Raw genomic sequence first — 26,701 nt, forward strand, 5'->3', positions numbered from 1 at the left:
TTTGGCCTGTTCTGGTAACACCGCTTTACGGCAAAGAACAAAAACTGTCAATAATTCATAAACGTAGCGTTTTTAAAAAAGACCAAATAGCAGTACCTTGTCTTAAAATGCCTTAAAGTGCAAACATACTTATTTTAATGTTCCCATTAAGGCGTTATGTCAAAATTCAGACATGTTAAGTCCTAATAAGTTTTTTCGGCATTGAATGCATAATCTGTGTAATGACAAATATACTCACTATTCACTATTACTATTTATTCATCACGCGATCATATGTTAAGATAACGGTAAGATAAAAGTAATATGCCCCTTATTTGGAAGGATCATTGAATACGAGAAAAAAATGAATATGTCGTCTTTCTTTCATTGTTTTTTTTCTTCTTAAATTATTATTTTTATTTAATCATTTACTATAAACAAAACCAGCTTGGTAGACCTGACCTTTTACGATGAAACTCAAAGTTTTCCATATTAATACAGTTTATTTAAAACCACCTTTCAAGACACCCAAGGACGCTTAGTAGAATTAAAAACATAGTAGAAGATAAAATAAACAAACAATCAGTTTACAGTGAATATGCAGACTTGGACAGAACCGCTGTTTATTATATCTGGGGGAAGAGAGTTCCACATATTCCTTATTCAACCTATATCAGCCTATAGAATTTATTTCATTTTCTGCCATATTTATGCATGATCAAACTCCATCATAGCCTAAAGAACTCATAATATCCCAAATAATAGATTTCAGTCTCAGACTGCAGGCTTGCTTACTTGTAGTTCAAAGAGTTGCAAAACTTAAAATAAAAAGGCGGGGGCAATTTCCCCCCTGCTTCAAGCAAAAGTTTGACAAGGAATCCAAGAGTTGATGGGTTTGGCCTTAGAAAGCAGTTCACTGTAGCCTGATCATCATTAAATGCCACCATCAACTTAAATATTGATTACTTAGGTAAGTACTTAAGTACTGACGTTCATGCTATTGTCTTGTGTTACTCTTAAGTGAGATTAAACAGTTGCATTATGAATATAGGCTAAATCTAATTGCAACGGTTTTCTATGGCCACCAGAGGAGGGCACCCCGGTATAAACTTCACTGCAGCGGCATCCTGGTCAAACGTGAACTCCGGCACAGGCACAGCATGGCGTGCTGCAGCTAGAAATAATGATGGAATGACCGGAGCATTTCTGTAGCCGGTGTGTAAGACGTTCTGGATAGTGGTAATGGGCATTTGACGTAATATTATGCGTTATATGTTTATATCTGAAATGAGAAGAAAATAATGACAATGGCTGCGGCTGTTTTCAGTGTGGAGGGGGCCTGTGTATGGCGCAGTGGTTGAGAAAATCCACATGGGTAACACCAAACAAGCAGACATTGCTCCATTGCTGTATTGATTGCTGTCGCGGTTAAACTAGATATTAATAACGTACGCAGTACAGTACAGTATTTAAACTGCACCCTACTGAAATACATTGAATGTTTTTTTCACAGATCCAATTGAAACAATAGACTGTTTGGCCGAACATAGTTATGCGTGTCTTAACGACTACAAATGACTATAAATATGTATTCACAAATGAATCCCTGTATGCTCACTCGCCTGTGTGCTCATCACCGCCGCGTCCCGGGGTGAGCGCGTGTAATGGGAAGCACTACCTCCCTCCTTCGTGCGTAAATTATGTAGGGCAGGACGGCAATGCTTTGCTACCTCCATTTGATCAAACCCACCCGGTGAATACGAGGGAGAAAAGAGACATCAAATCAGCTACAACAAAAAGCCATCCTCGTTTTCGAGACGCATTTGACAGAGGCGGAGTAGCGCATCACGACTTGCCTGTTGTGAAGCCAAGGAGAAGAAAAGATGGACATCACGGATCAAGGAGCTCAAATGGAGCCGCTCTTGCCAACGGTAAGGCTAAATATTCACGTACTTGCAGTATTTGTGTTCAGTTCTTTAAAATTTAACTGATAATCTTGTTGAAATCATAATGTACTGTTGGTGCTCAGTGTTTACCCCTTTGGAATAAGACAGGCGCAAGCACGTGATAAATGAATGATTCATTTTCATTATAATCGTGCTTCAAAATTACCAATATTCGGACGCTTTGCCGGCTATATGACGCATGACTATATCACGACTAACATGGATGTTGCGCATCATATATAGGGGATGCAGTTCCCTTGTGCACTGCATGTATATCCGAGTAGAAGATGTTCACATCCTTCATATCCAAACGCCTTCACACAGGAGGCATTTGTGATGAGGCTAGTTGTATTTCATGGGTTCTTTGCTTCTTGTGTAGAAATCATATGGGCTGGCTACCCCCTCGACCCAGTTTTCTTATCTATATGAAAATCTACTGCCAAGCTGTTGCTTTAAGTACACATCATCTTAAGATGATACAGTGAGATGAGCATAAAGTGTTTGATCCTAGCAGTGAGGAGACAGAGACAGGAGAGACTGGATTTTTATGACTTGAAAATATCATATTCGGCAAATTGACTGTATCATGCAGGAATTTATGTGCAGTAATCATATTCTATCTCATGTGTAGGTGTTACTGTCAATACAGTTATAGACAGAGAGATGCAGCACAAAAAAAATTGACTGAGGAATACATGCATCTGTAGTATAGCAAATTAACAAACCCAATGGCAGAGTTACACACAAACAAACACATGCAACACACTGAGACACTTGAAGGCACAGCCTGGTTCTGCGGTCAGCCTCTCCTCATTAGCATTCAGGTGAGACTGTGTGGAGAAAAAAAATGTCAGCTGCCTTGGAAGCACTGTCAGTGCCAGAGGAGATATGAAATATGCTGCTTTGTGCTCACCATTTAAAAAAAAGCACCAAATAGAGGCAAATCAATACTCTCATTGTTTGTTCTATTTGTAGCTGTGTTACATGAGGACTTAGTTTTCCGCAGCTTATGGTGTACAGTGAAGCCTGATGGGGCTGATGTGGTATGGGATGGGATGTTCCGTTTCCCCGCAGTGCCATTGCAGTGGAGTCGTTTCCCTGTCATTGTAGCTCATTGCTGTTTCCCCATCCCTCCTCCTACATAGCTCATAGCAAGTGTTGTCATGGTTTCATCAGGATGTGTATGAGTATGTGAGGTGTTAATATAGTGAGAATCTCAGGGACTTCTCAGCAAACGACGTGGCTATAAAAAACCAGTGCAATTGTGTACCGTTCTACTGTGTTACCAGGTTTCCAGGGTCATGCATGGGAGTATGTTTAATTTACAACAGCAAGCGCTGCATTCAAATGCATTATTGGTTTTCAATGTCTGCTGCCTTTGAGTTGTTACACTCAAAGTTTACGTGCTAAGGTATGTTTTTCACAGACCATTTTGGCTGACAGTAATGTTCTTGCGTGTCTTGCTTTTGTCCCATTAAGTGATTTCCTGATATATATTTTTTAATTGCAGGAACAAAGTTCCCAAGAAACTAAAGAAGTGGTGAGTAACACAGAATAATGCAAACTATATGACTTTCTTATTGTTTTGCATGGTCAGTGGACTGCTCCAACCCCTCAGTCATCAGTTGGTTTCTGATAAGAGGCAGGTACTGTAAGGTTATAGAGTCAGTCTGGTGTGGGATGGCTGTATAGCTCAGTAGGAAAAAGTAGTAGTAGTGTTAGCAGCGAAAAAACTGCTGGGTACAATTCTAGCTTGCAGGGAATAGATTTACACAACTGTCTAATATATTGTTTCCCCCTTTGTAAGTATTTCTTGTTTGCTTTGTTTTAGTCTTAATGAAAAAATAATCACATGCAAAAATTTGGATAAAAAAGCCTCCTAGTACTAAAAAGTTATTGAATGACATCAAGCAGGTGGCCAGGTAACATGCTGGATATCTGCATAAGTTTCACTGTTATTTTTTATTTCAGCTATCTTGAATGGATAGTGATGATCAATCAACACCAAAACGTTAGCTGGGTGTACTAATGTTGATTTTGTGTTTGGTGTATGTGTAGAGTTTGCAGTTGAAATAAATGGTAAAGAGTTTTAGAAAAAGATTTTAAACCCTATATACTATAAGCCACTGTTATGCATACATGCATACACCACTCTATTCTCTGTATTTTAAGTCCTGTATTGATCTCACATCTACACCACAAGCAACGGTGAGAAGAAAACTAGAGAAAACCCGCACATGCTCGGGGAGATCATCCAAACTGTGTTGTTCTTGCCATGAGGTGACAGTGCAAAGTGTTGAGTAGACTTCCAACTTAAGACTGAAAATTATAGGAAATCTAAAGCTTCACAAAAAACAAATGTTAGAGACCGCAAATATTGTGTTTTTTGTGGGGGTGGAGGGAAGCCCTCATCTGCATAAGAAACTGTAAAAAAAATAGCTCAACACTGCAAACGAATCTGTCTTACTAAGGCAGAATGAATGAATGAGTAGATATTATAAAATTGAATGCAGGCCTGCATTGCTTTACTGGTACTATTGTGCTTCTCAGAACAATAGGAAGTAATTAAAAGTAAATGATCAGATAGATTTACTGATGCCTCAGATGGTGTTCTCACATTCTTTGCTGTTAAAAAGCTGTTAATCTGCAATAATATAGCAGCTGTATTTGGTTCAGATCTTCAATTAGATTGCTTGCTAAACAGATGTTGACTATTTTAGGTTGCAATAATCACACGTCACCTGCATTTGGCATCTACAATAGGTTAACAAAAATAAATAATAACAGATAATCTATGTGAAGGCTTTATATCTGTGAAATGCCTTTGAGAGTATGAGCCAAATATAGGAGTATGAGAAGAAAAACCATGGAGGATAGGTTTGATATGTGCATGCTATTTGCTCTGACAAAATATTGTTTATGCAACTGTGGGCCAAGAGCCAAACTGAGGACAAGACTAAGTACAAAGTGCCCCTGTCTAAACTGACAGGGGCACTTTGATGACTTTCACATTACAAGATATTGTGAATAAATACAAATATTAGAACCCTGTTTTATTAAGTAATGACAACAGTAACTAAATTAAACTCTGCGATAGAATGGAAGATAAATCAAATTTATCATTCACACGTATATACAATAATTTCACATGGAAAGTAAAACTTTGGTAACATTAGAAATAGATAAAGCTCAAATCTTAGTGTTTGAATAACTCAAAACTTAATTTCAGAGCAAATTTATTAAATCATAGAGGCTATTTTAAAAATTCTTTAACTAATAATGTCCTTATATACAATGCTGCTTTTGACAGGAGGCATCAGTCATCTTTAATTCCGTTCAGTTCAATTTTATTTACACAGCGACAAATCACCAAAACAGTCGCCTTAAGGCATTTTATATTCTAAGGTAGACCCTACAATAATACATACAGAGAAAAACCCAACAGTAAGCACTTTGGCAACGGTGGGAAGGAAAAACTCTTTAACAGGAAGAAACCTCTTGCAGAACCAGGCTCATGGAGTGGCGGCCATCTGCTGCGACCAGCAGATGGCCGCTATAAACTGTTGTTGGCATAACTTGGCCTTTTAAGTAGTCTTTGGTGTGGCATCAGGGTGGCTCAAACACTTTGCGTATCTTTTAGGAATTTCAAAAAGATAATAGTTTCAGTTTAATTCCTTTAGTTTAGTTTCTTTAGTTTTAGTTTAGCAGAAGCATTCCTAATGACACTTAGATATGAGAATATCTAACTCTAGTGTCTGGAAATTAAATTGAGCAGAATGTGTTTAGCCTAACTTAGAATATAAAAATTGAAACTTTCTTTGTAGCCAGCTTCAATAAACCAAAAGGGCAACTAGAAATACTTTTAAATGTTTTTTTTTTTTTACCTGAATCAATACATAATTGTTAGTTAAGTCTGTGACCCCAATTAAAAAAAAAAAACAAAAGTTAAAAAAAAATGGATGGATAGCTCAATGTATAGTTAGCTTAGTTTAACATTAAGCCTTGTAAATGACCAAAGTGCTAGCATAATGCTATATCCGACTAATTAAAACATTACCTTTAATATGTATAAAAGCCAGTGTGTAAGAACAGTAATGTGCTAATATTTCTGGTTTCGAAGACAATATCTGATTTTATGCTAAGCTAACCTAAGCTAATCTAAATAGCTTCAGCTATTATATTTACCATAGCCAAATGTAACAATGTTGTCAATATTCTATTTCTATATGGTGCAAGAATGCAGTGTGGCAGGCAGGAATTGGACCCAAAATGCAGGACTTAGAGGAAAAACGTGAACTCAAAAACTCTGCTTTAATGCAGGCTTGGAAGGAATACAAAACAATAACAAACTAAACTCGGAAATCCAAGAATATAACTCACGAGAGAAAACACAGCACGAGAGGGGAACCGCCGTTAACGACGCGACAACAAGAACTAACTGACAAGGACTAAAATACACTGGCAGGCACATTAGGAAACGAGGAACAGGTAGGCACACAGCTTGGACTCATGGACATAATGAGACACAGACCTACAAAGTAAAACAGGAAACACACAGACTATTTTACAACACAAACGCGGGGATCCGAACAGAGCACAGAGGGAAGACACAGGTAGGGATAATAAACACGACGAACAAACCCAAAGAACTAATATAAAATCAGAATAAACTAGAAAATGATAATAATAAACTTAAAGCGCTGGGTCACCAACCCAGGACCATGACAGTACCCCCCCCCCCCCCCCCCCCCCTCAAGGGCTGGCCCCCGACAGCCCCAAAACATAAACAGACCACCGAACCAGGGTGGGCGGTGGGAGGTCCAGGACGGAGGGACCGAGTCCAAAAACAAAACGTGCGTAGAGTCCATCAATAATTAAGGGGGCCGACCGTGCGGACGGCAATGGTGGCAAGGGGCAAACAGTTCAGGGGGTCGACCGTGCGGACGGCAACGGCGGCGAGGCAGATGAAGGCAGGCCGGAGGCCGAAGGCGAAGTTGAAGCTGAAGCGGAAGCTGGACCAGGCGGAGGCGAAGCCGAAGCTGGACCAGGCGAAGCTGAAGCTGGACCAAGCGAAGCGGATGAAGCTGAAGCAGAGGCTGGACCAGGCGAAGCGGGTGAAGCTGAAGCAGAGGCTGGACCAGGCGAAGCTGGTGAAGCTGAAGCAGAGGCTGGACCAGGTGAAATGGGTGAATCTGAAGCAGAGGCTGGACCAGGCTAAGCGGGTGAAGCTGAAGCAGAGGCTGGACCAAGCGAAGCGGGTGAAGCTGAAGCTGCTGCTGCAGGCGAGTATGAGGATGAAACTGCTGCTGCGGGTGCGGATGAAGACACAGAGGCAGGACCGGGCGAGGCAGGACCGGGCGAGGCAGGACCGGGTGAGGCAGGACCGGGCGAGGCAGGACCGGGCGGAAGCGTGGCAGCTGCGGAAGCCAATGAAGCTGAAGCTAGCCCAGGCCTGGACAAAGCTGATGCTGACGCTGCAGGCGCGGATGAGGCTGACGCTGCAGGCACGGACGATGCTGATGCTGACGAGGCTGCTGCTGCAGGCGGGGATGATGATGAGGCTGCTGCTGCAGGTGAGGATGATGACCCGGAGGCTGGACCAGACGAGGATGCAGACACGGAGGCTGGATCAGACGAGGATGCAGACATGGAGGCTGGATCAGACGAGGATGCAGACACGGAGGCTGGACCATGACAGTACACTGCTACATGTGTGGCAGACAGTGCTAAGGACTTTGAACCACATTGACAGAGAAACAATGTAATGATATAGAAATAATTATATGGTCATTTCCAAACAATTCAAGGGCAATCAGTCTACAGTGAGAAAGGTTATGCACAACTGGAAAACATGCAGTACACTTGCTTATACTCCCAGGCGTGGACAGCCTAGCGAATTCATGTCATACCATCGAATCCTCAGCGATTGGCAAAAAACCCAAAAGCTACATCTCAGAATTTAAAGGCCTCAGTTGGGGACTCACATATGAAATGTTCACAACGGTACAGTTAGAAAAAGATTTAGAAAAAGTGCGTGACCGCATCTTCGGTGCGCAAAGCTCTATCTGAACACATCACAAGACATGCGACTTCAGCCCAAACAATATTTTTTGGACAGTGAAGGCCAAAGTGGAGATATTTGGCTATAATAAACAGTGCCAAACACAAAACATCAGCACAAACTCCTTATACCAGTTGTCAAGCCCAGTGGTGAAGAGATGACTGAATGGTAAATGGACTGGTTCTTATATAGCACCTTTCTGCTGTACTTGAGCACTCCAACTTGCTTGATTCATTCATTTATACATGCACCTTTTTCAAACCACCAAACTTCCATTTAGTAATTGAGCTGCTCTACCTCCTAAAGTACAACCACCCAGATTGTCTATGTAGGTTTTTAATAATCCAGGTCCCGTATTCGTCCCGTATTCGTAAAAGCTTGACAAGAAGGTGACTGGACTTCTTTAAGTTTTTTTCGAGGACATATTACCTCGCATCCAAGAGACTTCAGTCGTAAAACCAAAAGGTGGAGAGTTCCAGGTATTTAAACCAAGTGGGGATTAGAAGTGAATGAAATTCATTGAATGTTGCAACTGTGTCTGCTGAAGTTTTCACACACTGCTTCTTTATTTGGCTTAATTGTTAAATAAAAAACGAGATGGTATAATACATCATGTGTTGTTGTAATAAGGTTATATTTGGCTATAAGTGACCGTGTCTGTGATTGGCCAGTACTGGTTGACAGTATTGTAAAGCAGAGATGTATCATTGTTGTTGTCTTTGCACATTTATCTGTTTCTTTATAGATAAATATATTTATTTTCCTTTACCTATTATCAACTTGACTCCAATTCAAATGACCATTATTTTGTTTTGGATGTGAACTTGACTGCACAGCTCTAATTGCTGTACAACCCTGACATAACAGCAGGCTTTCTGCCAATTTGTCCAGTTTAAGCTGGAGAAGATCAGTGAGAACAGATGGAGGAAGCTTGCTGGAGTTGCCGGGGTTTGTTCTATTGAGAATGTTGTTATCTGTGTGAAATCTGTGCTCGACTTAGTGATCTAACTGTGCAAAACTGGCAGGCAGGGAGGAAGCCTCCCCACCTCAGCTAGCAGCCCAGACTGGCTGCACTCCTTTCCATGGTTAATTATAGCAGTGTCAGTGGAGAGGAGGATGATGAGAGCATGGAGGTAGGCAGAAGAAGAGGATGCAGAGCTGGTTGGAGAAGATGATTTTGATTTGATTTTGATTTTATTGATTAGCATTCAAATATCTCAGTGAAGACAGAACAAAGATCTACCACAAAGCAAGAAAGCATGAGACAAGGCTAATCAAAAGGTATTGGCTGAAGCATTTGCTTATTACGCCAACCCTTTTAACAAAAGATCTCTTTGCATGCAGCTCCTGTACACAGGGCTCGAAGCAAATAATAAAACAAAGCAAAAACAAAACAAACAAACAAACAAGAAATTTTTTTTTTCCACCTTAGATAAGTAACTACATCAAAGCAAGATGAGAGACAGATGGATGGATGAGGAGAGGCAGGCTTATGGAAAATTAGATTGCATACTATAATTGTAATATGGCTGTCTGATCTTCACTTATAAATGTTTCAATGATAAGTGCTTTTTCTGTTAATGAAATCCTTCAGAAGTATCAGCTGACACAAACCACAAAGGCAGCACTACTGTAATTTCACAGTGGTCTCCGGCAGCGCAGCAGGAATATTTGCTTGTTCCTTTAGGATCTGCTTTTAGCAGATCACAGTTTTGCTGACAATGCACTAGAGCAGCTTCTTTGCCTCAGGTAGGTCATACATACACTACTGTGCATAATGAAACTGCAACGCTCCACCCTGCCTCTTACGTCCTCTGCTAGATGTATGTGTTGACCCGTAACTGTGTGAAGCTCCTTTCTGAGGATAGTGTTTTTAGAGCCCTTGCGACCTATGATTTAGGTAATAGAACAACAGAGCTTGGATGCTCAGCAGTAGAACTCTGCACAGCACAGCACTGGTGATGTCAGAGCGCTAATCTCTCTGGGGGGATTGGCGGATGGACGCTTGTCAGAAACATTTGATGTTACCCTGGATGAAAGGCGTCGGAGGCAGTGGAAGAGGCACAGGGAGAGCTGGCGCGGTGCTGAAGTCTCTGCTTTTGTTTTTAAGTTGTGTTCGCTGAGCTTTTTGGAATAAGGTTGCTGCCTTTTTAAAGCATGGGAAGAGCAGCTGAAAAGAGTGGCTGAGAAGAGAGGCGAGGGTTTGACTGAGATGCACAGACAAACAAGCTGTCTGCCTCTGTTATTCTCTCTGAGTCCTCTTACAACAGTCATAGTCATCCTGAGCTGAGTGGGGCTCAGGCCCTTAGCCTTAGCCTCTTATCTTACTATTGCCGCAAGCACAAGGAGAGTTAGCGGGCATCCTGCCCCAACGTTTCAAGAGGTGCACCATGCTCTCAGTGGACCTCAATAAAGGATTTATTTATCAGGTAGGCTTCTTTGATGTTGTTTCTGAGTTTATTCAAAGCATTACTTGCAATTCAAGCAGTTAGCTCTCACTGAGTTAGTTGACTTTTGATTTGTATACCCTGTTGTTATAATATTGAAGATAACCAGTAACTTAAAAACAATAGCTGGACTAAGGTTTGTATTTTTCCTACTGCATGTATAGTTAATAGCATGTTTGGTTCCTGTGGTGCAGAAAGGACCGGTTGTGCTGATGTGCAGGCAAAAGGTCCTGAGGAGGCTGACAGATGTGGCTGCCATTCAGGGGAAAGACAGGAGCTTAAACCTGCTGTACTGACCCTAGTAATCTCTGATAGAGAAATGGGTGAACAAAAGCCAGGAATGCTGGATTTGTTTTAGCTGGAGTACTATGTCAGATATATAGAGTTGCCTCTGTCTTTGTGTGTGTGTTTACAGAATGCTGAATGCTTTTACCACTGCTAGCTCAAATCCAAACAGCTTAAGTCTCAGCCTCATCCACACCTAATGCCCCTGGAACCCCTGTGTTTACAGCAAGCTAGAAAGCAGGAATGTTCCAAGTATTCCTTGCATATTTTTCCAAGGAAGGCTGCTGATGCTGAGCCTGCTGTCATTGCCACAGTAACTATGGCCATCTGTAGGGATGAAAACCATGACAACAGAAGCTGTTGGCCAATCGCAGTGCTTGTGCAGCCACTGATAATCTGTCTTGGCTAGCTACCACCTATACAATCACTCTATTTCACAACACATGTGGAAAGTCGACTAAAGCAGATTTACATTAACAGCCAGTTCGTGCTCCCAGCTGGCTAATATGATTTTTAGTACTCCTCTTGTCCTAGATCATAAGGTAAATTAATGTAAATCATCTCTACTGTTGTGAACATATCAGGAAAGATCCCTGAAGAATTCAGTAATGAGGTCACATACTACTTTCCAGAGAGTGATGTGGTAGTGTACACAGATTCCTGGAAATGAGCTTGTGAGAATCAATAGGATCTGATTTATTCTGGCCAAGAATGTGGAATATAAGCTCCCAGACATATCTAACACTGACATTTAAAGATATCTTCTTTGTTGTTTTGTAACTAGTTAAACCCTCAAAGATATTGTGATTGGAGTATCAGCTATGTTGCATTTGATGATTTTATTCCTGTTTCACTCTATATTTTCATTTCTGTGTGCTGGTACACAGTTTACAATGTGAGGATGAAAAAATTTGCTTTTATTTTAATTAAGCAAACTGTTAAAATTCTAAATGCAGGAGGTACTGTATTGTGAACATTTAAAGGATTTCCTTGAAAGTAATTTTCATCTTTCCAGTGTGGTGAAATTAGATGCTTGTCATCCTGAGGATTTTTTATTTTTTTTGCTGTAGCTTTCACAATTGACTTTTCTTTTAAAAGTGGCTTCAATAAAAACATGGCTGAATTTCAACATTGAAAAATGTTAGCCACATCCCAGCTTAACTTCTTTATATATAAAAAGGTGATTGCATTTTCATCGAATTTGTGCAGAGAAACACATTTGAGATAACACAAGTCCAGGGTTTATGATTCAAATAAAATTTGTATTCATCTATAAAATAATTAAAATCACAACGTTATCAATTAAGAGCACTGATTCATATTATAGCTATAGTCTCACACACTGAAACTAATGCCTGTCGTAATGAGGACACATATGTTCCTTCTTTTAGTGTTACGTATGAACACAAAACTGACAACAAAAAGCAAAATTGAAAACCAACTAGGAGAGTTGACGATTGATACAGTTATTCTACTTTAGAAACATGCACATGTAGAAATGGAAGTTACAATGCTATAAGCCTGATTACTGCCTATTGGAGGTCAGGCTTTTGGCTGTTGGGTGACATTACCATTTACTCTGCTTTAACATCACTCTGGGTTTTTTGCTAGCCTTGTGTTAGCATGCCGTCTGTTCAGATGCTTACAAAGAGCCAATGTTGTGTTAGCACTATAATGCAGTTGTTTCTGGATGTAGTTTGCACTCTTCTTCTTTTATGGAATGAAAATGAAATGAAATGTCCAAACCTAAACTCTGATATTTTCCTCCTTCCTGCACAAGAACTTTAATCAGCTGTTTGTAGATTAGCTGCTAAGAGAAAAATCCGCTAGCCACCTGTTGTGCAGATAACTTAAGAAACTTTGTTTCGCAGGTATGGCATAACTCTAACTGCAATGTGATTATGTCTTACTTTTGAACGTATTACACCAAAAATGTTTAAGAGGAAATGTTTAGCTGAAACAGTAAAATGTGGGAAAGCACAATTGTAAGAGTTGTGTTTTTGAAGCAGGATGTTCAGTTAGCATCCTTTGAGTTCAAACAGGTCACATTTTAGTGTTGGCTGGGTTATCTTTTAGACTCATAGCAAAGATACACAAACACTAAATGCCTTATCGATGATTAAAGCTGAAGTTTTAGTTGGTATCACTCAGTAGGTGAATGTGAAAGGAATATTGTTTTGTTTGTTTGACTTTATGCTAGGACTTATTTCAAAAATTCTTAAAAGATTCCATTTTTTTGCGAAGAAATGGTTTACTTGAAGAGTTTTAGTCAGGATTTAGAGTGCACCATAGCACAGAAACAGTATTAGTAAAGGTTATTAATCATCTTCTGTGCTTATCCCGCTAGACCTCAGTGCAGCATTCGATGTAGCTGAGAGAGTAAAACACACTGTTAGTATTTCAAGGATGTTTGTTGCAGTAGTCTGATTCTTATCTATCTGACTGATTTCAATTTGTGCATGTAAATGGAAACCTTTTTCCACACACAAGATTTAGGCAAACAGAGTTATGTGTTGGGACCAATACTTTCACATTATTCATACTTCTCTTAGTTATACTATTATTAAAAAATCAATGCCTACATTTTCATTGCTGACACCCAATTTTATTCATCAATGAAACAGGATGATACAAATCAACTAAACTACAGGCACATCTAAAAGACATGACAGACTATAGGCCTGGATGACCTCGAATTTCTTGCTAAAAACGATCTAATACGCCTTCAGCTGATCCAGAACGTTGCAGCGAGAGTACTAAATGGGACTGAAACCCTTATTAGCTTTTCTTCTCTGGCTCCCTGTTGTAATCAGGTCCAACCTAATCTTAAAGACCCTCATACTACCTTCAATTCAATGCAGTTTTATTTTTGTAACGCTAGATCACAACAACAGTTGACTCAGGGTGCTTTATATTATAAGGTAAAGACAATACTACAGAGAAAACATAGAAAATCTCCCAACAGTCAGATGACCTCCTTTGAGCAAGCACTTTGGCAACAGTGGGAAGGAAGAACTCAATTTTAACAGGAAAAATCCTCTGGCAGAACCAGACTCAGGTAAAGGCGGCCATCTGCTACCGCCGACTGGGGGAAGAAGACAGGACAAACTTAAAATTAAAATTAAATACAGAGTGGTGTAGAAACACATAAACACTCAGTGCATCATGGGAATCCCCCAGCAACCTAGACCTTTTGCAGCATAACTAAGGGAGGATTCAGGGTCATGTGATCCAGCTCTAACCTCATGCTTTATCACCTTATAATCCTAACAGAGCGCTTCACTCTCTGACTGCAGGCTATGGTTCCTAAAGGGTGCTGCTACCTCCCATTATCCAAAGTATAATGGGAGGTAGTAGCACCCATCAACGTCTCTAAACAAACACTTTTAACCAGCAATATGTTAGAAAGTCTTTATTCTTCATAGCTCCCAGAATAAAATAAATTCATGTACTCTCCTCAAATTCTACAGCTCAAATTTGTGGTCTCTCTCTCTCTTTGTCAATCTGCCAAATGAGCTAGTTATGTGCTAGCTCCATTGCTAGCATTAGATTGGGTCCTAATCCCAGAGAAAAAAAAAAAAATTAAAAATAAAGACATAAATCCAAGGATGAAACTTGTCTTCAACCCAATTGAATGAGCAAAGGTTCTGGGAACACAAACATTCTTGCGTGCACACTCACAGGTTTGTACTAATTTACATTACATTAGGACATGACTCTGTCCTAATTTGTTTTGAGACATATTGCTGCCATTAAATTCAAGAAGGAGCTAATGCTTTAAAAGATTCATTTTCTGTATAACCATTCACTTTTCTGTTTTCTGTTGTAAATAAAACACAGATTTATGAGATTTTCATATCATTGTATCATCCGTCATCTGTCTTTACTGATATTTTACACAGTGTCCGCTAAAATAAGCTGCCTATTTATGTATTAAAGTGCAACTTTATAATGTTTTTTTCTAAACCACAATCTACTGTGGCCACAAGCAGGATATAATTTGTGAAACTGTACACTGTTTCCAGATAATAAACTTGCATAAACTTTTATCCCCACTGGGAATAAACATTTAGCAGAGGCAGGAACGTGTTGACCGGAGAGAGGGAAACCCATCCGACCCCCCCTAACGAATCCTGGCCACAAGTATCAGTTACAAGACAACAGCAAGAGCAATGTAGTGTTTCTGTGTGTTTTAATTACCTCTGGATTTTGGCGATTTTGGCCTGCTCTTCTTTACAGAGAAGTGGACCAAAATCCCTCCTGAGACGTGAGCAAACCTGTTGACCAACTATAAGAAACGTTTTACTGCTGTGCTTGCCACCAATAGTTTCTCCACCAAGTGCTAAGTGATGTTTCGCTTGGGGATCAAATACTTATTTCATTCAGTGTCATGCAAATCAATTTATAACAATTATGTAATTAGTTTTTGCTGATAATCTGATTCTCTCTCCATTAAAGTTGTACAGGTCACTTGGTGGGGGAAACAAGCTTCTATCCAAACAATTGCAATGCAACTCAGACCGACTGCAGTCAATTTCAGACAGACTGGGGAACTGCTGTCTAATGCAAACAGATGGCCAACACATTGATATCAACCCGAGTTAGTCTGGAGTTCAACTCATCAGTTGCAAGGTTGCAGAGCCATTTTACTATTAGATTTCCATCCTACATCAACTATGCCACTATTTGTGGAGGAATTTCTCAATTTCTGGGTCAAATCTATGAGGTTCTGGCTGGGCACTGAATGTAGAAAGTAACAGATTTGTGGTTTTCATGGATTTATCACACATTGCATATAATTGCCAAATTGACGTGGATCAATCGTAAATTAATGAACACTGATAGTAGACTGTCTTATTGTAATTTGATCACTGTGCTTCTGCATCAGAGTTGGTCACACACCTTCTTCCCACCATAAATAAACCATTTCAAAGGCTACAAGATCACAAGTTTATTGAACAAAGTGGCAATAAGACCCCCATTGTTTGAAGCGTTTGAAGACCCCATTGTGCCGTGGGTCTTCAAACACTGTTTTCCATAGTGTGATCGTACCATTAATGATTTGGTGCTGCAGACCCTGACTTTCTACTAGTTGTCCACTTGATATACTATAACCTCCTGAGAACCAGCCTATTCATTTATGTCCTCTGTAATGGATATTTGTTTTTGGTCTATATCTTTTGACTAATGAAGTCCTGATGTACTAAAAGAAGACATTTCTTCATTTCTTAATGAAGCTTTTATTGTGAATGCATGTTTTGAGCATAGCATAGATATCTACATATTGTAGTTGAACATAGACGTTCTAGCAACCTCCGGCCTTAATATAGAACAAAAATAAAGATAAATATATCACAGCATGAGAAACTAAACCACAAACATAACTGAGAAAGAATATTTTTGGACAAGAACATCTATGCTTGTGAGGGAATGAGGTTTTTTTTTTGCTGTACATCTACAGAACATACTGTAGATTGAATCAAAACAGATGAAGTACAATGTCAAACCTTCCTCCTGAAGGTTGTAACGCTTGGCTTAACATCACTGCGCACATGCTTGCACATGAAGACTTCACACTGTGAGGCATCAAAACCCCCTCTCATGCTCTCTTTGTGTCCAGGCCTGATGGTTTTTTCATCTTTCCTCCTGTGTGCTGCTGTTTCTTCCTATTTTAACACTGCTTTGTGCATATGTGCCGCATATCCAGTACAATTTGTTCATACTATTTCTTTCACATATAATAACTAGTGCATCTAAAACTACAATAAAACTAATAAGCTGTAAAGGGAAAAAAGCTACAAGGTGAACAGCTATAGATATACTATCTGTTCAGGTTAAATTCAAGTGTCTCTGTTCATCATACCATATCTACCCCTCCTCCATCTCTTCTAGAGTCTTGATCACGTGAGTCCTGCCCCTGTTCCCCCTGAAGCCTCTGTCACTGACCAGCGCATTAACTGAGAACCAGCTGATTTAATTCTACCCACAGTGCAGGGCCCTCAATCACTGATCCCATGGTCAAAGACAAGGCTTTATCCTGCTGGCAGATTAATCTCAACCCAGATTGGTGAGCTGGGATGTAGCTGTGTGTGCTGGTCTGGGGTCAGTAACATACGCCAGAAATACCGTTGTCCAAAAATAGAAGCAGGGACCTGCAGGCAGGAGATTCTGGCTCAGCTGTTATATTAAACAGAGTAAAGCTTTGTTTGGGACAGAAAAAAACAAAAGTCCTCATTTGATATTGTTTATTACATCATTTATTCTGTGTGGAAATGAGAGAAAATACAGGAGTGAAGCAGTCAGGACAGTAGGGTGGAACTCATTGTTTCTAGTTATTATATTTCTCTCTGGTTTTCAGTAATAGGTAATGAATATAGATGCACAAACTCCTCAACGCTTCCTGTGTTGAAAAACAAAACAGTTCAGAGGAATGGGAGAAAAGAAGTAAATAAACATACTCCAACAAAATACATGCGCCAGAAAAAAAATTGACATTTTGCCTCTATAATACTTTAGTTTACGGTGAGCTCAAGTTCAACTCAGTTAGTGAAAGGTGATCTTTCCAAAGGGCATTATTCCAAAAATCAGTCAGAAGGTTTGTCCAGGCACACCTTTACAATTTTAAGCCATGTTATTTTTAGAGAGGAGGGGCTTTCTCATGGTAACCTTTCGAAACGAGCTATAATTATTTAGTCTTTTTCTAATTGCACTGTCTTTAACACTTAACATGCCTAATTGCAGGCTGATCTTGTGGTGAATCTGTCAAATGACTTTAAATTAGAGATGGCACGATCCCACTTTTTTATGTCCGATACCGATACCGATATCATAAATTTGGATATCTGCCGATACCGATATGAATCCGATATAGTGTTTTTTAATCAACAAAACTGTTTTTTTTTAAATATCTTGCTGCATTTTGTATAAGTTCATACTCAAGTTTAAAACAACAACTACACTAAAGCTATTCTGTTATACCTGTATGCAAAAAAAAATATTTCATAGTTCAGCAATACTGATCAATCTAATAAACTTAAACCTACACCATCCTCCCTATTCTGGTATTTTAAAGAGTACTTAGCGTAAATATTAAGCAACCTAACTAATAGGGTTCCAACTCCCAGCAACAACAAAAATAAATAAATAAAAAATAGGGAACCACCCTTCACGCTCCACCTCATGATGCTTAATCGACGTAATCAACCTTAATTTGATGCAGTGTGAAAAAAAATGCACAGAAATCAATTATTTTTCAAGAAATATTAAATAGCTTCAACATCTTTCTTCAACAAAATTGCAGACTGCACAGATGGTACCTTCCCAAAGGAAAAAGTACTATAGCTTACTAGGGTATATATATTAGACTTAATAGTCACTATATACAGTAATTGACTTCTATTCATTTTACATCAAATTAAAACTTTGGGTGTCAGATAATTATTTATTAAAAGCTAGACATTTTAAATGAGAATAAGAAAGAAAAGTATGTCTTTGTGCCCCCTTTTCCCTGTTAATGTCCTATCGGCCCCCCTGGCTAAACTTTGCTAGATCCGCCCCTGCACAGTTACCAGCCGTCAACTACAGTAGAAAAAGATCCTCGAGTAGAAAGTAATATTAAATAAATTATAACAACAGCTTATCAAGCTTAAACGTGCTGCTGTTGTTTATCCACTGGTTTCCTCTTTCTGGTGCAAAGTGGGCCAAAAACAAACAAGAGAGACGGACTCGCGACAGAAAAGCTGATCAGCTGATCATTAAGCAGTTTCATGATTGAAGTAGCAGCAAGAAGAGGCAGTCGTTTGTTAAGCTTAACGCAGGAATGCTTTACAAACATTCAGAGATGGACTTACACACTTGCTTTACTTCTCTCGGGATAACTTTGTCGGAGATGAAATGCCGGGTTGCTAGCGAAGCTCCAAATGCTATCCAGACCACCGACAGGTCCCGCATGCCACAGCCGCTCTATCACGTGATGCATACTGCTCCGAAGTGCTAACGTTCTGAGGTGAGTTACAGCGTGTTGCAAGTTTTGTGAGGTGCTTTCGTGATATTTAATGGATCGGATTACATTTTTTATTTTTCTCCGATATCCGATCCAGTAATTTAGGTCAGTATCGGACCGATACCGATACGTAATATCGGATCGGTCCATCTCTACTTTAAATTAGGGTGCACAAACCCAGAACAAAGTTTTGGAGTCACCCTGTCAAATAAACCAGTTAAGTGACCTTTGCAGTACTACAGATTTACTGTGAGGAAGAGTCGAGAAAGATCTTGTTTTTCTTAATATTCTTTGCTATTAAGTGTCATGTAGAGTAGTTGTTCTGGCTCTTCTGAGTCCATCCTGAGTGGAGTTTCTCCATTGAAGAAGCTCTCCGTACACCTGTCTAGTAATCAAATATGGAGTATACACGGCCTGAGTTTGCAAGATTTCTCTGACAGATCATGGTCGTCATTATTAATTCCATAATTAACCAAACTTGGATATCCACCAACTGCCCACAAACAATCTCTAAGTTTCCATTCACTCTTAACTATACTAATAACTAATAAAACTAATGACTATCACAGGTGGACCATATTCTCCTCTTCGACTCCTGGTAATTCTTTATCTCTTCTTTGACAGGGCTCCCATATGCAAACCTGTAGTGCTGCTAAATCTCCCTGCCAACTGCTCTCTATCAGTAAACCATTCACTTCTTAACTATGACTTCTTTAAACTTGCCAAGTGTTGCCTGGGTTTGCTCTTTGGATCCACCTTTTGGCAAAGCATGACACCAGAACTGTTACAAACATTCAGATCTTCACTGCAGCTTCTACCAAGAAAGAAAAGGACAGGGATTATATCAGTTTATTAGTGTTTCTGTACTTTTTCGCTCCTTGACATATACACACTTTGTCTTGAGTGACTCATATGTGTGACTGTAGATTGAGGTGCAGTACATGGAGTCTGTAGAGGGTTGATTCTGGATGCATAGGCATAAATAGTGACAAAATGGAGACACTGAGGAAATGTCAGATTATCATTTACCATCTGCCACACTGTAAAAAAAATTGTAATATAAAAGTATTTTACTGTGTATTTTACAGTTTTGTACTGTTCTTCTAGAATATCATTAAATTCACATAAATAGACTGTGATTTAACATTTCAAATGTAAATCAACGTAAAATCACTGTAAATGTAATAAAACATAATTTTCTTGTTTTTTTTAAATGTATCTGTCTGTACATATGCATATTTAGATTGTTAAAATACATTCACAAATGTATCATAATTTCACAAATATTTGTCCGTTATTTGAAAGATTGAACTGTTAAATTCAAACGTAATGCTATGGAAAAATCTATAAAATGATTTGTATAAACTTTTTTTTTTTACACCAAATAATAATAATTATTATTGTTATTTAGGGCGATGGTGGCTCAAGAGTTGGCAGTTCGCCTTGTAATCAGAAGGTTGCCGTTTCGAGCCCCAGCTCGGACACTCTCGGTCATTTTGTCCTTGGGCAAGACACTTCACCTACCACCTACTGGTGATGGCCAGAGGGGAATTATAAAGTAGAATTGTAAGGCGCTTTGAGGGTCTCAAAGCGCCTCCTTTGCATATATAAGTTAACATGAAATTTCAGACTTAAAATGACAAAAAGTAACTGTCTTAGTCTAAATGATTAACTTAACTCTCCAGCCCTGTCTCCAGTTCAGTAACTTCAAATATATGCTTCACATATTCATAGTTTTTTCCATGTCTAATTCATTAAAAGTTTTTCCTTGACCTTAAACAGGGTGTAAAAACTGCCTTCCTGCGTCACAGTCTGCAAAGATATTCTAACCATATAATGGTCAACATGGTGAGATATTTTGGAGCCAATGGGCAGCATTGCTGCCATTTTGAAATGTCCATGAAAAACTTCAAATTTTCTCTGTCAACAACTTATTCAATTCAATCTTTATTGGCAGACTTCATGTCCATAAAAACAAGACAAAAAAAACACACACACACACACAACACTCCCCCCCCAACACAAGGTATAAACCATTAAATATATATATATGTATATAAATAAGTATCTAAAACATTTGTAAAAAAATATAAAACCATAATATACATAAAACACAATTACTTAAAATAAATCAATAAATACACAAACACTTTAACCAGTGCTTTCTGAGACTGGATGAGTAACGGGAACCACTCAGTGTCGGATCTGTGAGTGCTAAAATTATACTGTTACTCGAACCATCCAGTCGTTCTCTAAAATTGAACATTAGCTTCCTTAAAAGTGCTTTAAAAGTCCAAACACCCACAGCTACAAACATCTGGCTGGCACTACCACTTCTAGGTATCCTGCAAAGGATTCTCATCGCATCATTATATGCAACATGCAGCTTCTGCATGCTACATTGTTTGTAGGATGACCACAAGGGGGCAGTATATAGCGGTGTGCAATACGCTTTAAACAAAGCCACTTTAACTGGAAGTGAACAAAAGCTGAATTTGCGTGCAATAGTATTTGCCTGCACATAGAGCTTACACCGTTGTCTGTATATGTCATCATCATCATTCATTTGCTCAGTAATAAAGTGACCGAGGTATTTCACCTTTTTATGAACTTCAAGAGTTTTTTGTGCCAGTTTAAACAAAGGGAAATTTAGCTGTTTATCCTGCTTGGTTCTACATATCAAAACAGCACTTTTAGCAGCATTGTACTCAATGTCATATTGCACACCATATTCAGTACAGACATTAAGAAGATCCTGTAACCCAGCACTGCTTGGACTAAAAACAACCAGGTCATCTGCATACATAAGATGATTTATCAGTGCTTTACCTAATATACACCCAGTGTTACAGGCTCTCAGTTGTATGGACAAATCATCAACATACAAATTAAATAAAATTGGAGACAAAATCCCACCCTGTCTAACACCATTGCTGACACCAAAGGGGGCAGAAATACTGCTTCCCCATTTAACCTGCATGTTCTGATGAGCGTACCAGTAAGAGAGAATCCTCACGATGTACTGAGGTCTCTTCATTTTATCAAAAAGTTTTCTGTGGTTCACTCGATCAAAAGCCTTAGAGGCATCAATGAAAGACATGAGAACAGATGAATTTTTAGCCCTGTACAAACTGTACAAATCATGCTATTGTCCTTTTTTTTGGTGTAGTGTATTGAATTAGATGATTGAAGTCTGAAGCAACAAGGTATATTGGCCGTTTATTTATTTAGCAAACAGGGGCGTCAGTGGCATGCAGAAGCCACAACGGCCCTAACAAAGAAAAATAGACCGAACACAAATTTCTCTACTTTTTGTGCTAAGTTAATTTTTTTGGTCAAATACTATTGTGTGAAGACTACCAAAATGCTTGTTGATACTGAATAATTCGATGATTTGCACATTCATAGGGAACATCTAGTAAAACACATATGATCTAGGAGCTAAAGACAAGACTCCTAATAAAAAGAGAGAGAGTGATAAGACGCAGAGTCAGAGGTATAAGAGAAAGTGACAAGGAGATAGAGAATTTATCGCTACGACCACTTTTCTACTACTAGAAGCCACAGAAGTTGTCTCCTTTTTTTTTGTCTCCAGAGCATATGTTAAAAACACCACATTCATATTTCAGTGTTTTCAGTGAATATTAAAAGCACAGTGAACACTCAAAAGTGTGTTTTTTTATTTGTCAAGGTCAGAGCTATTTATAGAAGGGTGTTACCAGAAAAGCACTACTCTGTGTCCATTATCACCAGGCCTTGTTTCTTCCACTCTACACTGAGTGTGTGCTCTTGCTCCAGTTCCCAAGAAACTGGGCTTGGGGAAGGTGTGGGTGGGTTAGCGTTTACATGATTTAAAGCGTACACACAATAAGGCGATCTTCTTAAAGGTGTAACTGAAAATGGTGTACTCTGGCATTCCATAGATGAATGTGCTCCTTCTAAATTGCAATTGGCTGTCTGTTGTTGCCATGGTAACAGTGACTGGATGTCAGCCTTAATGCTGAGTTTTCCTGTGTGTTTATTTCAAGACACATCGTCTCACTAGGCTGATAGCAGGGGAGGCAGAGAATTGTTGCATTTAGGGCAACAGGGAAGTGCTACACCTGTGAATTTGTAGGAAGATAATATTAAAAATGTGCATGCTACATACAAATTGTTGGTTCTTATTTTTTTAATGCTGAGTAATCACCTTTGCCTCTGTGTGTCTCCTGTAGAGAACTGATGAAGAGGCAATAGTGGACCGCGGGGGCACACGCTCCATGCTCACCACCAATTTTGAGAAGGAAGAACTAGAAGGTAACATCACTAAGTGATACTGAACATTTGCTTGATACAACAGAGGCCAAAATATTCAAATGTTTATTCCCAGGTGACTCAACAACTGCTCACACCAACATTTTCCATAACACTGATCAATTATATCTATCATTTTCATGTGTTATATAATATCAATGTAATATATAAAAGCTACAACATAGCAGTGTTAATCATAGCAGAGCCTAGGAACACCAGAAAAGCCGTATATAATATCAGTCCACCTGTCTAAGTCATTGCAAATGGATGTTGGATTTTGATGTGAGTGCTGCTGCATCAAAGAGCACAAGGTCTTTTCTCTGCACATCTGCTTGCATCAGCATTTCAGATGACATAAAAGAGACAGAGGTGCAATTTCTGCACCAAACAGCATCCTGAATAGACAACAAAGTTCAAAGGGTTACAAAAGGGTTTCCTTTTTGTAAAAGTGGACTTAATTTTTGTTTAAAAAGAAAAACCTTAATAAATCCACAGGGAAATATCAGCAAATAAGAAAACATCTTAAAAATGCAAAAAGATCAGTACTCCATGACAATCATATAATGTAAGCAGACCAAACCTTGGGTTTAGTCCAAGAGGATCTGGAACAGGCTCTCTGTTATGATATGTTTAAAAGTCATTAACTTTATAGTGCTAAGTAGCATCGCATGTTAAGACAAAGACTAACCTGACTATGTTAACAACAATGAGAGAATTGAATGTTGACTCACCAGTTTTAGTAATACAACTGTCCCCATATCTATTTTTGAATTTATTACCCTTATTATTTGACATTTTTCTTCTGCTCTTGCTCTTGACGAAGGCGGTCGCACTTTTCTCCTCTCCGCCTTTCCCTTAGCTTCCCTGCTTAGCCTCTTATGTCCTTGTCTAGTCTCGTGTTTTTTTGTATTACTTTTCCCTGGAACACTCTCTCACAGTCTGTTCTCTAAAACCTAAAAGAACAATTATGGATTTGATCAATTGGTCCCTAAATGCAATTGACACCCCTTTCTCAACGAGAAGTTTGGGCTTGGGTGAGCCTGAGTGCTGAAGATATCTACCTATTCGGAACCATGGTAACAGGGTTCTGGCTGATCGGAGCTGGCTTGGCCCTGACTTATCGAAGAATTAAGAAAGCGGAACCGGCTGTTTTTTTTGTTTCCTGTTCTCATGCTGTCCTCCCAGGAGCCCAGCACGAGTAGAGGTCTCTTTTTTTTCCTCTTGTACTTTCCCATTGTAGTGTATATTTCAGTGTTTTTTTTTCTGTAACGCTACCAATCTCCGACCTGTATCCCCATGTGATGTCTGTGTCGTGTGTGTAAGGTTGGGGGGGGGGGGTCCTATTTCACTGCAGGCCAACCTGCACGTGGCGAATAAAGCCTTGATTGATTAAAGGTAGTGAACATTACTCATACTAACGTGCTAAACCTGTAATTTTGCAATACAAGTGTAATAAAAAAAAAACCAAAACAACCCTGATGTATTTACATGTTTAGTAAGATGACCAAAGACAATCTAAACTAGGTGAAAATAGGCAAAATAATGTGGGTACATGAAATAATTTTAGAAAGCAGCATACAAGACAAAGGCCTGTTAGGAGGCAAATGGTGAAAATAAATGTACATTCATACCGAGAGCATTAAAGAGTTTTCTGTGCAATAGTCAAACAATAGAAAGCTTTGGTACACTCAAAAGATGAGTTATTACTGAAGCAGAATTGGTTCCCCGTCAGCATCCACAGAATTTTTGTTACCAGGCAACGTGGATCTAGGTAGCTGGCAGAAATGTCAGTCTTTTATTCTGACACTCTGTCAGTGAGGCAGTACTTTCATCTCAAGGACCCACATCTCTGGATGATGGTTTCCATAATTACTTTATTCTTGTCTGTTGCTGTGGTAACACAGACTCTTCAAAAAGCAGGAAAAGAAGATCCTCTGAAGTTATGTCACTGCATAACTCCTCCTACTAGATTAGTTCTAGGAGAGTTAATTATGTGTATTACATCACTGTTAATAGATCCAATTCAAATACAAAATTGAACAATATCTCAATAGAAAGTATTCCCTTAATGTGTTAAGTATGACCCCTATTCTAAAAAATTGGAATGTTGTGTGAAATGTAAATAAAAAAAAATATGAAAATATGAAAAGAATAATATGAGCTTGTTTTGAATTTAAATTTGAATTTGTTTGCAGCAACATGTTACAAAAATATTCTTTCAACAAGAGTCGTAAACATTTGGGAACTAAAGAGATCATCAGTTGGACCTTTTGAGGAGGAATGTTATCTCATTCCTGTCTGACATTCTAGGACTCTAGCTGCTCAACAGTCGTGGGTCTTCTGTCATATTTTTGAAAGGTCCGGACTGCAGGCAGGCAATTCAAATCCTGGGCTCTTCAACAATGAAGCTACGCTGTTGTAAAAGGTACAGCGTGCGGTTTAGCATTATCCCTCTGAAATATGTGAGGCCTTTCCTGAAAAAGATCTTGACTACACCAGAGAAGAGCGGTGACGTTTCTGTTCACATGTTACTTCTTCTTTGGATAACAAAGCTTGTGGATAACATGGTGGACTGTTTTCATGAACAGCAATTTCTAGAAGTGATCTTGAGTCTATGTAGATATTTCCATGACATAATCATGGCTGGGTTTAATGCAGTGCCACTTTAGGTTGAGAAGATCATGAGCATTCAATATTGACTTATTAGTGTCCCTTACACACAGAGACTTCTCTAGAGTCTCAGAATCTCTTGAGTATATGATATGCTCTATATGGTGACATAGTCACAGCCTTTGCTGTTAATGAGCATTATTCTGAAAGCTCTAGATTTTTATAGAGTGGTAAATCTCTTCCACTTTTACTTAAGAGAAGCTCAGTTAACTTAATTAGGTGCAAAATGTTCCTCCGGTTATTTCTTTATCACCGCTTACTTTTTGTAATCTTTTGTTGCCCGGTCCCAACATTTTTGAGACATGTTTGCTGACATTAAATTCAAAATCAGGATGATATAACTGTTCAAAGTCAAGGAGAAATTTCGCCACCACCTTCCCCTTTTTCACAAGGGAAACATGGTCTTTTGATAAGCTGATGTCCTCAGTAATCTCTGTCATCGCTCAGGAGCTGTTGAGGATGGAGGACTTTCAGCACTGGGTATCTCACCTGCAGCTGGATGTGAGATGTCTTCTCAGATGTATGCCTGATAGGTCTCTGTGAGTGGGGAGACCCAGAAGTGTTCGCTGTTGGTGACCACTTGGATGTGGTTGTTATGAGGAAAACTCTGACAACAGGTGCTTCATTGACTGGGTAGGGGGGTATTTTCAAGAGAAGGACCATAAATGGCACTTGTTTGAAGTTGCTCCTTCAAACAAATATGTGGAGGACAGTTTTTCTGGCTTTGAGCTATTTCTTGCTGCTTCTGAAAATTGTAATGTCTTGTTAAGGACGTCAATGCAACAGCAGTGGTGTATATAAACTGTCAGGGAGGCTTTCTCTCGGTGACATTACACAAGTTGGCTCACAGCCTGATTATGTAGAGCAGCAAACAACTCCTCTCATTAAGTGTGACGCATGTTCCTGGTGTGTTGAACACTGGAGCGGATTTGCTCTCCAGAGGTTCTCTACTCTACAGGGAGTGGTGACTCAATCCCAAAATAGTTTACCAGCTGTGGGACAAGTTTGGTAAGGCGTC

The 26,701-nt window shown here is 39.2% G+C and overlaps 1 protein-coding gene across 4 annotated transcripts in view; it reads left to right on the forward strand.

The window, feature by feature from the left end:
* The first annotated feature begins 1,276 nt into the window (after positions 1 to 1,276).
* LOC309701337 (sodium-driven chloride bicarbonate exchanger-like) overlaps positions 1,277 to 26,701 on the forward strand; it is a 53,491-nt gene continuing 28,066 nt past the window's right edge. For 3 of the 4 annotated variants that reach the window (XM_082525458.1, XM_082525459.1, XM_082525461.1), the window contains exons 1-3: positions 1,277 to 1,910; positions 3,436 to 3,465; positions 22,935 to 23,016. In XM_082525458.1, coding sequence (XP_082381584.1) covers positions 1,863 to 1,910; positions 3,436 to 3,465; positions 22,935 to 23,016 — 160 coding nt within the window. In that variant the 5' untranslated portion in view covers positions 1,277 to 1,862. Of the gene's footprint in view, positions 1,911 to 3,435; positions 3,466 to 9,970; positions 10,416 to 22,934; positions 23,017 to 26,701 lie in introns of those variants that run through there. The other variant, XM_082525460.1, reaches the window with a different exon arrangement.

The sequence above is a fragment of the Aulonocara stuartgranti genome (assembly GCF_965226115.1).
Source record: "Aulonocara stuartgranti genome assembly, chromosome: 23".
In the NCBI taxonomy this organism is placed as follows: Eukaryota; Metazoa; Chordata; class Actinopteri; order Cichliformes; family Cichlidae; genus Aulonocara; species Aulonocara stuartgranti.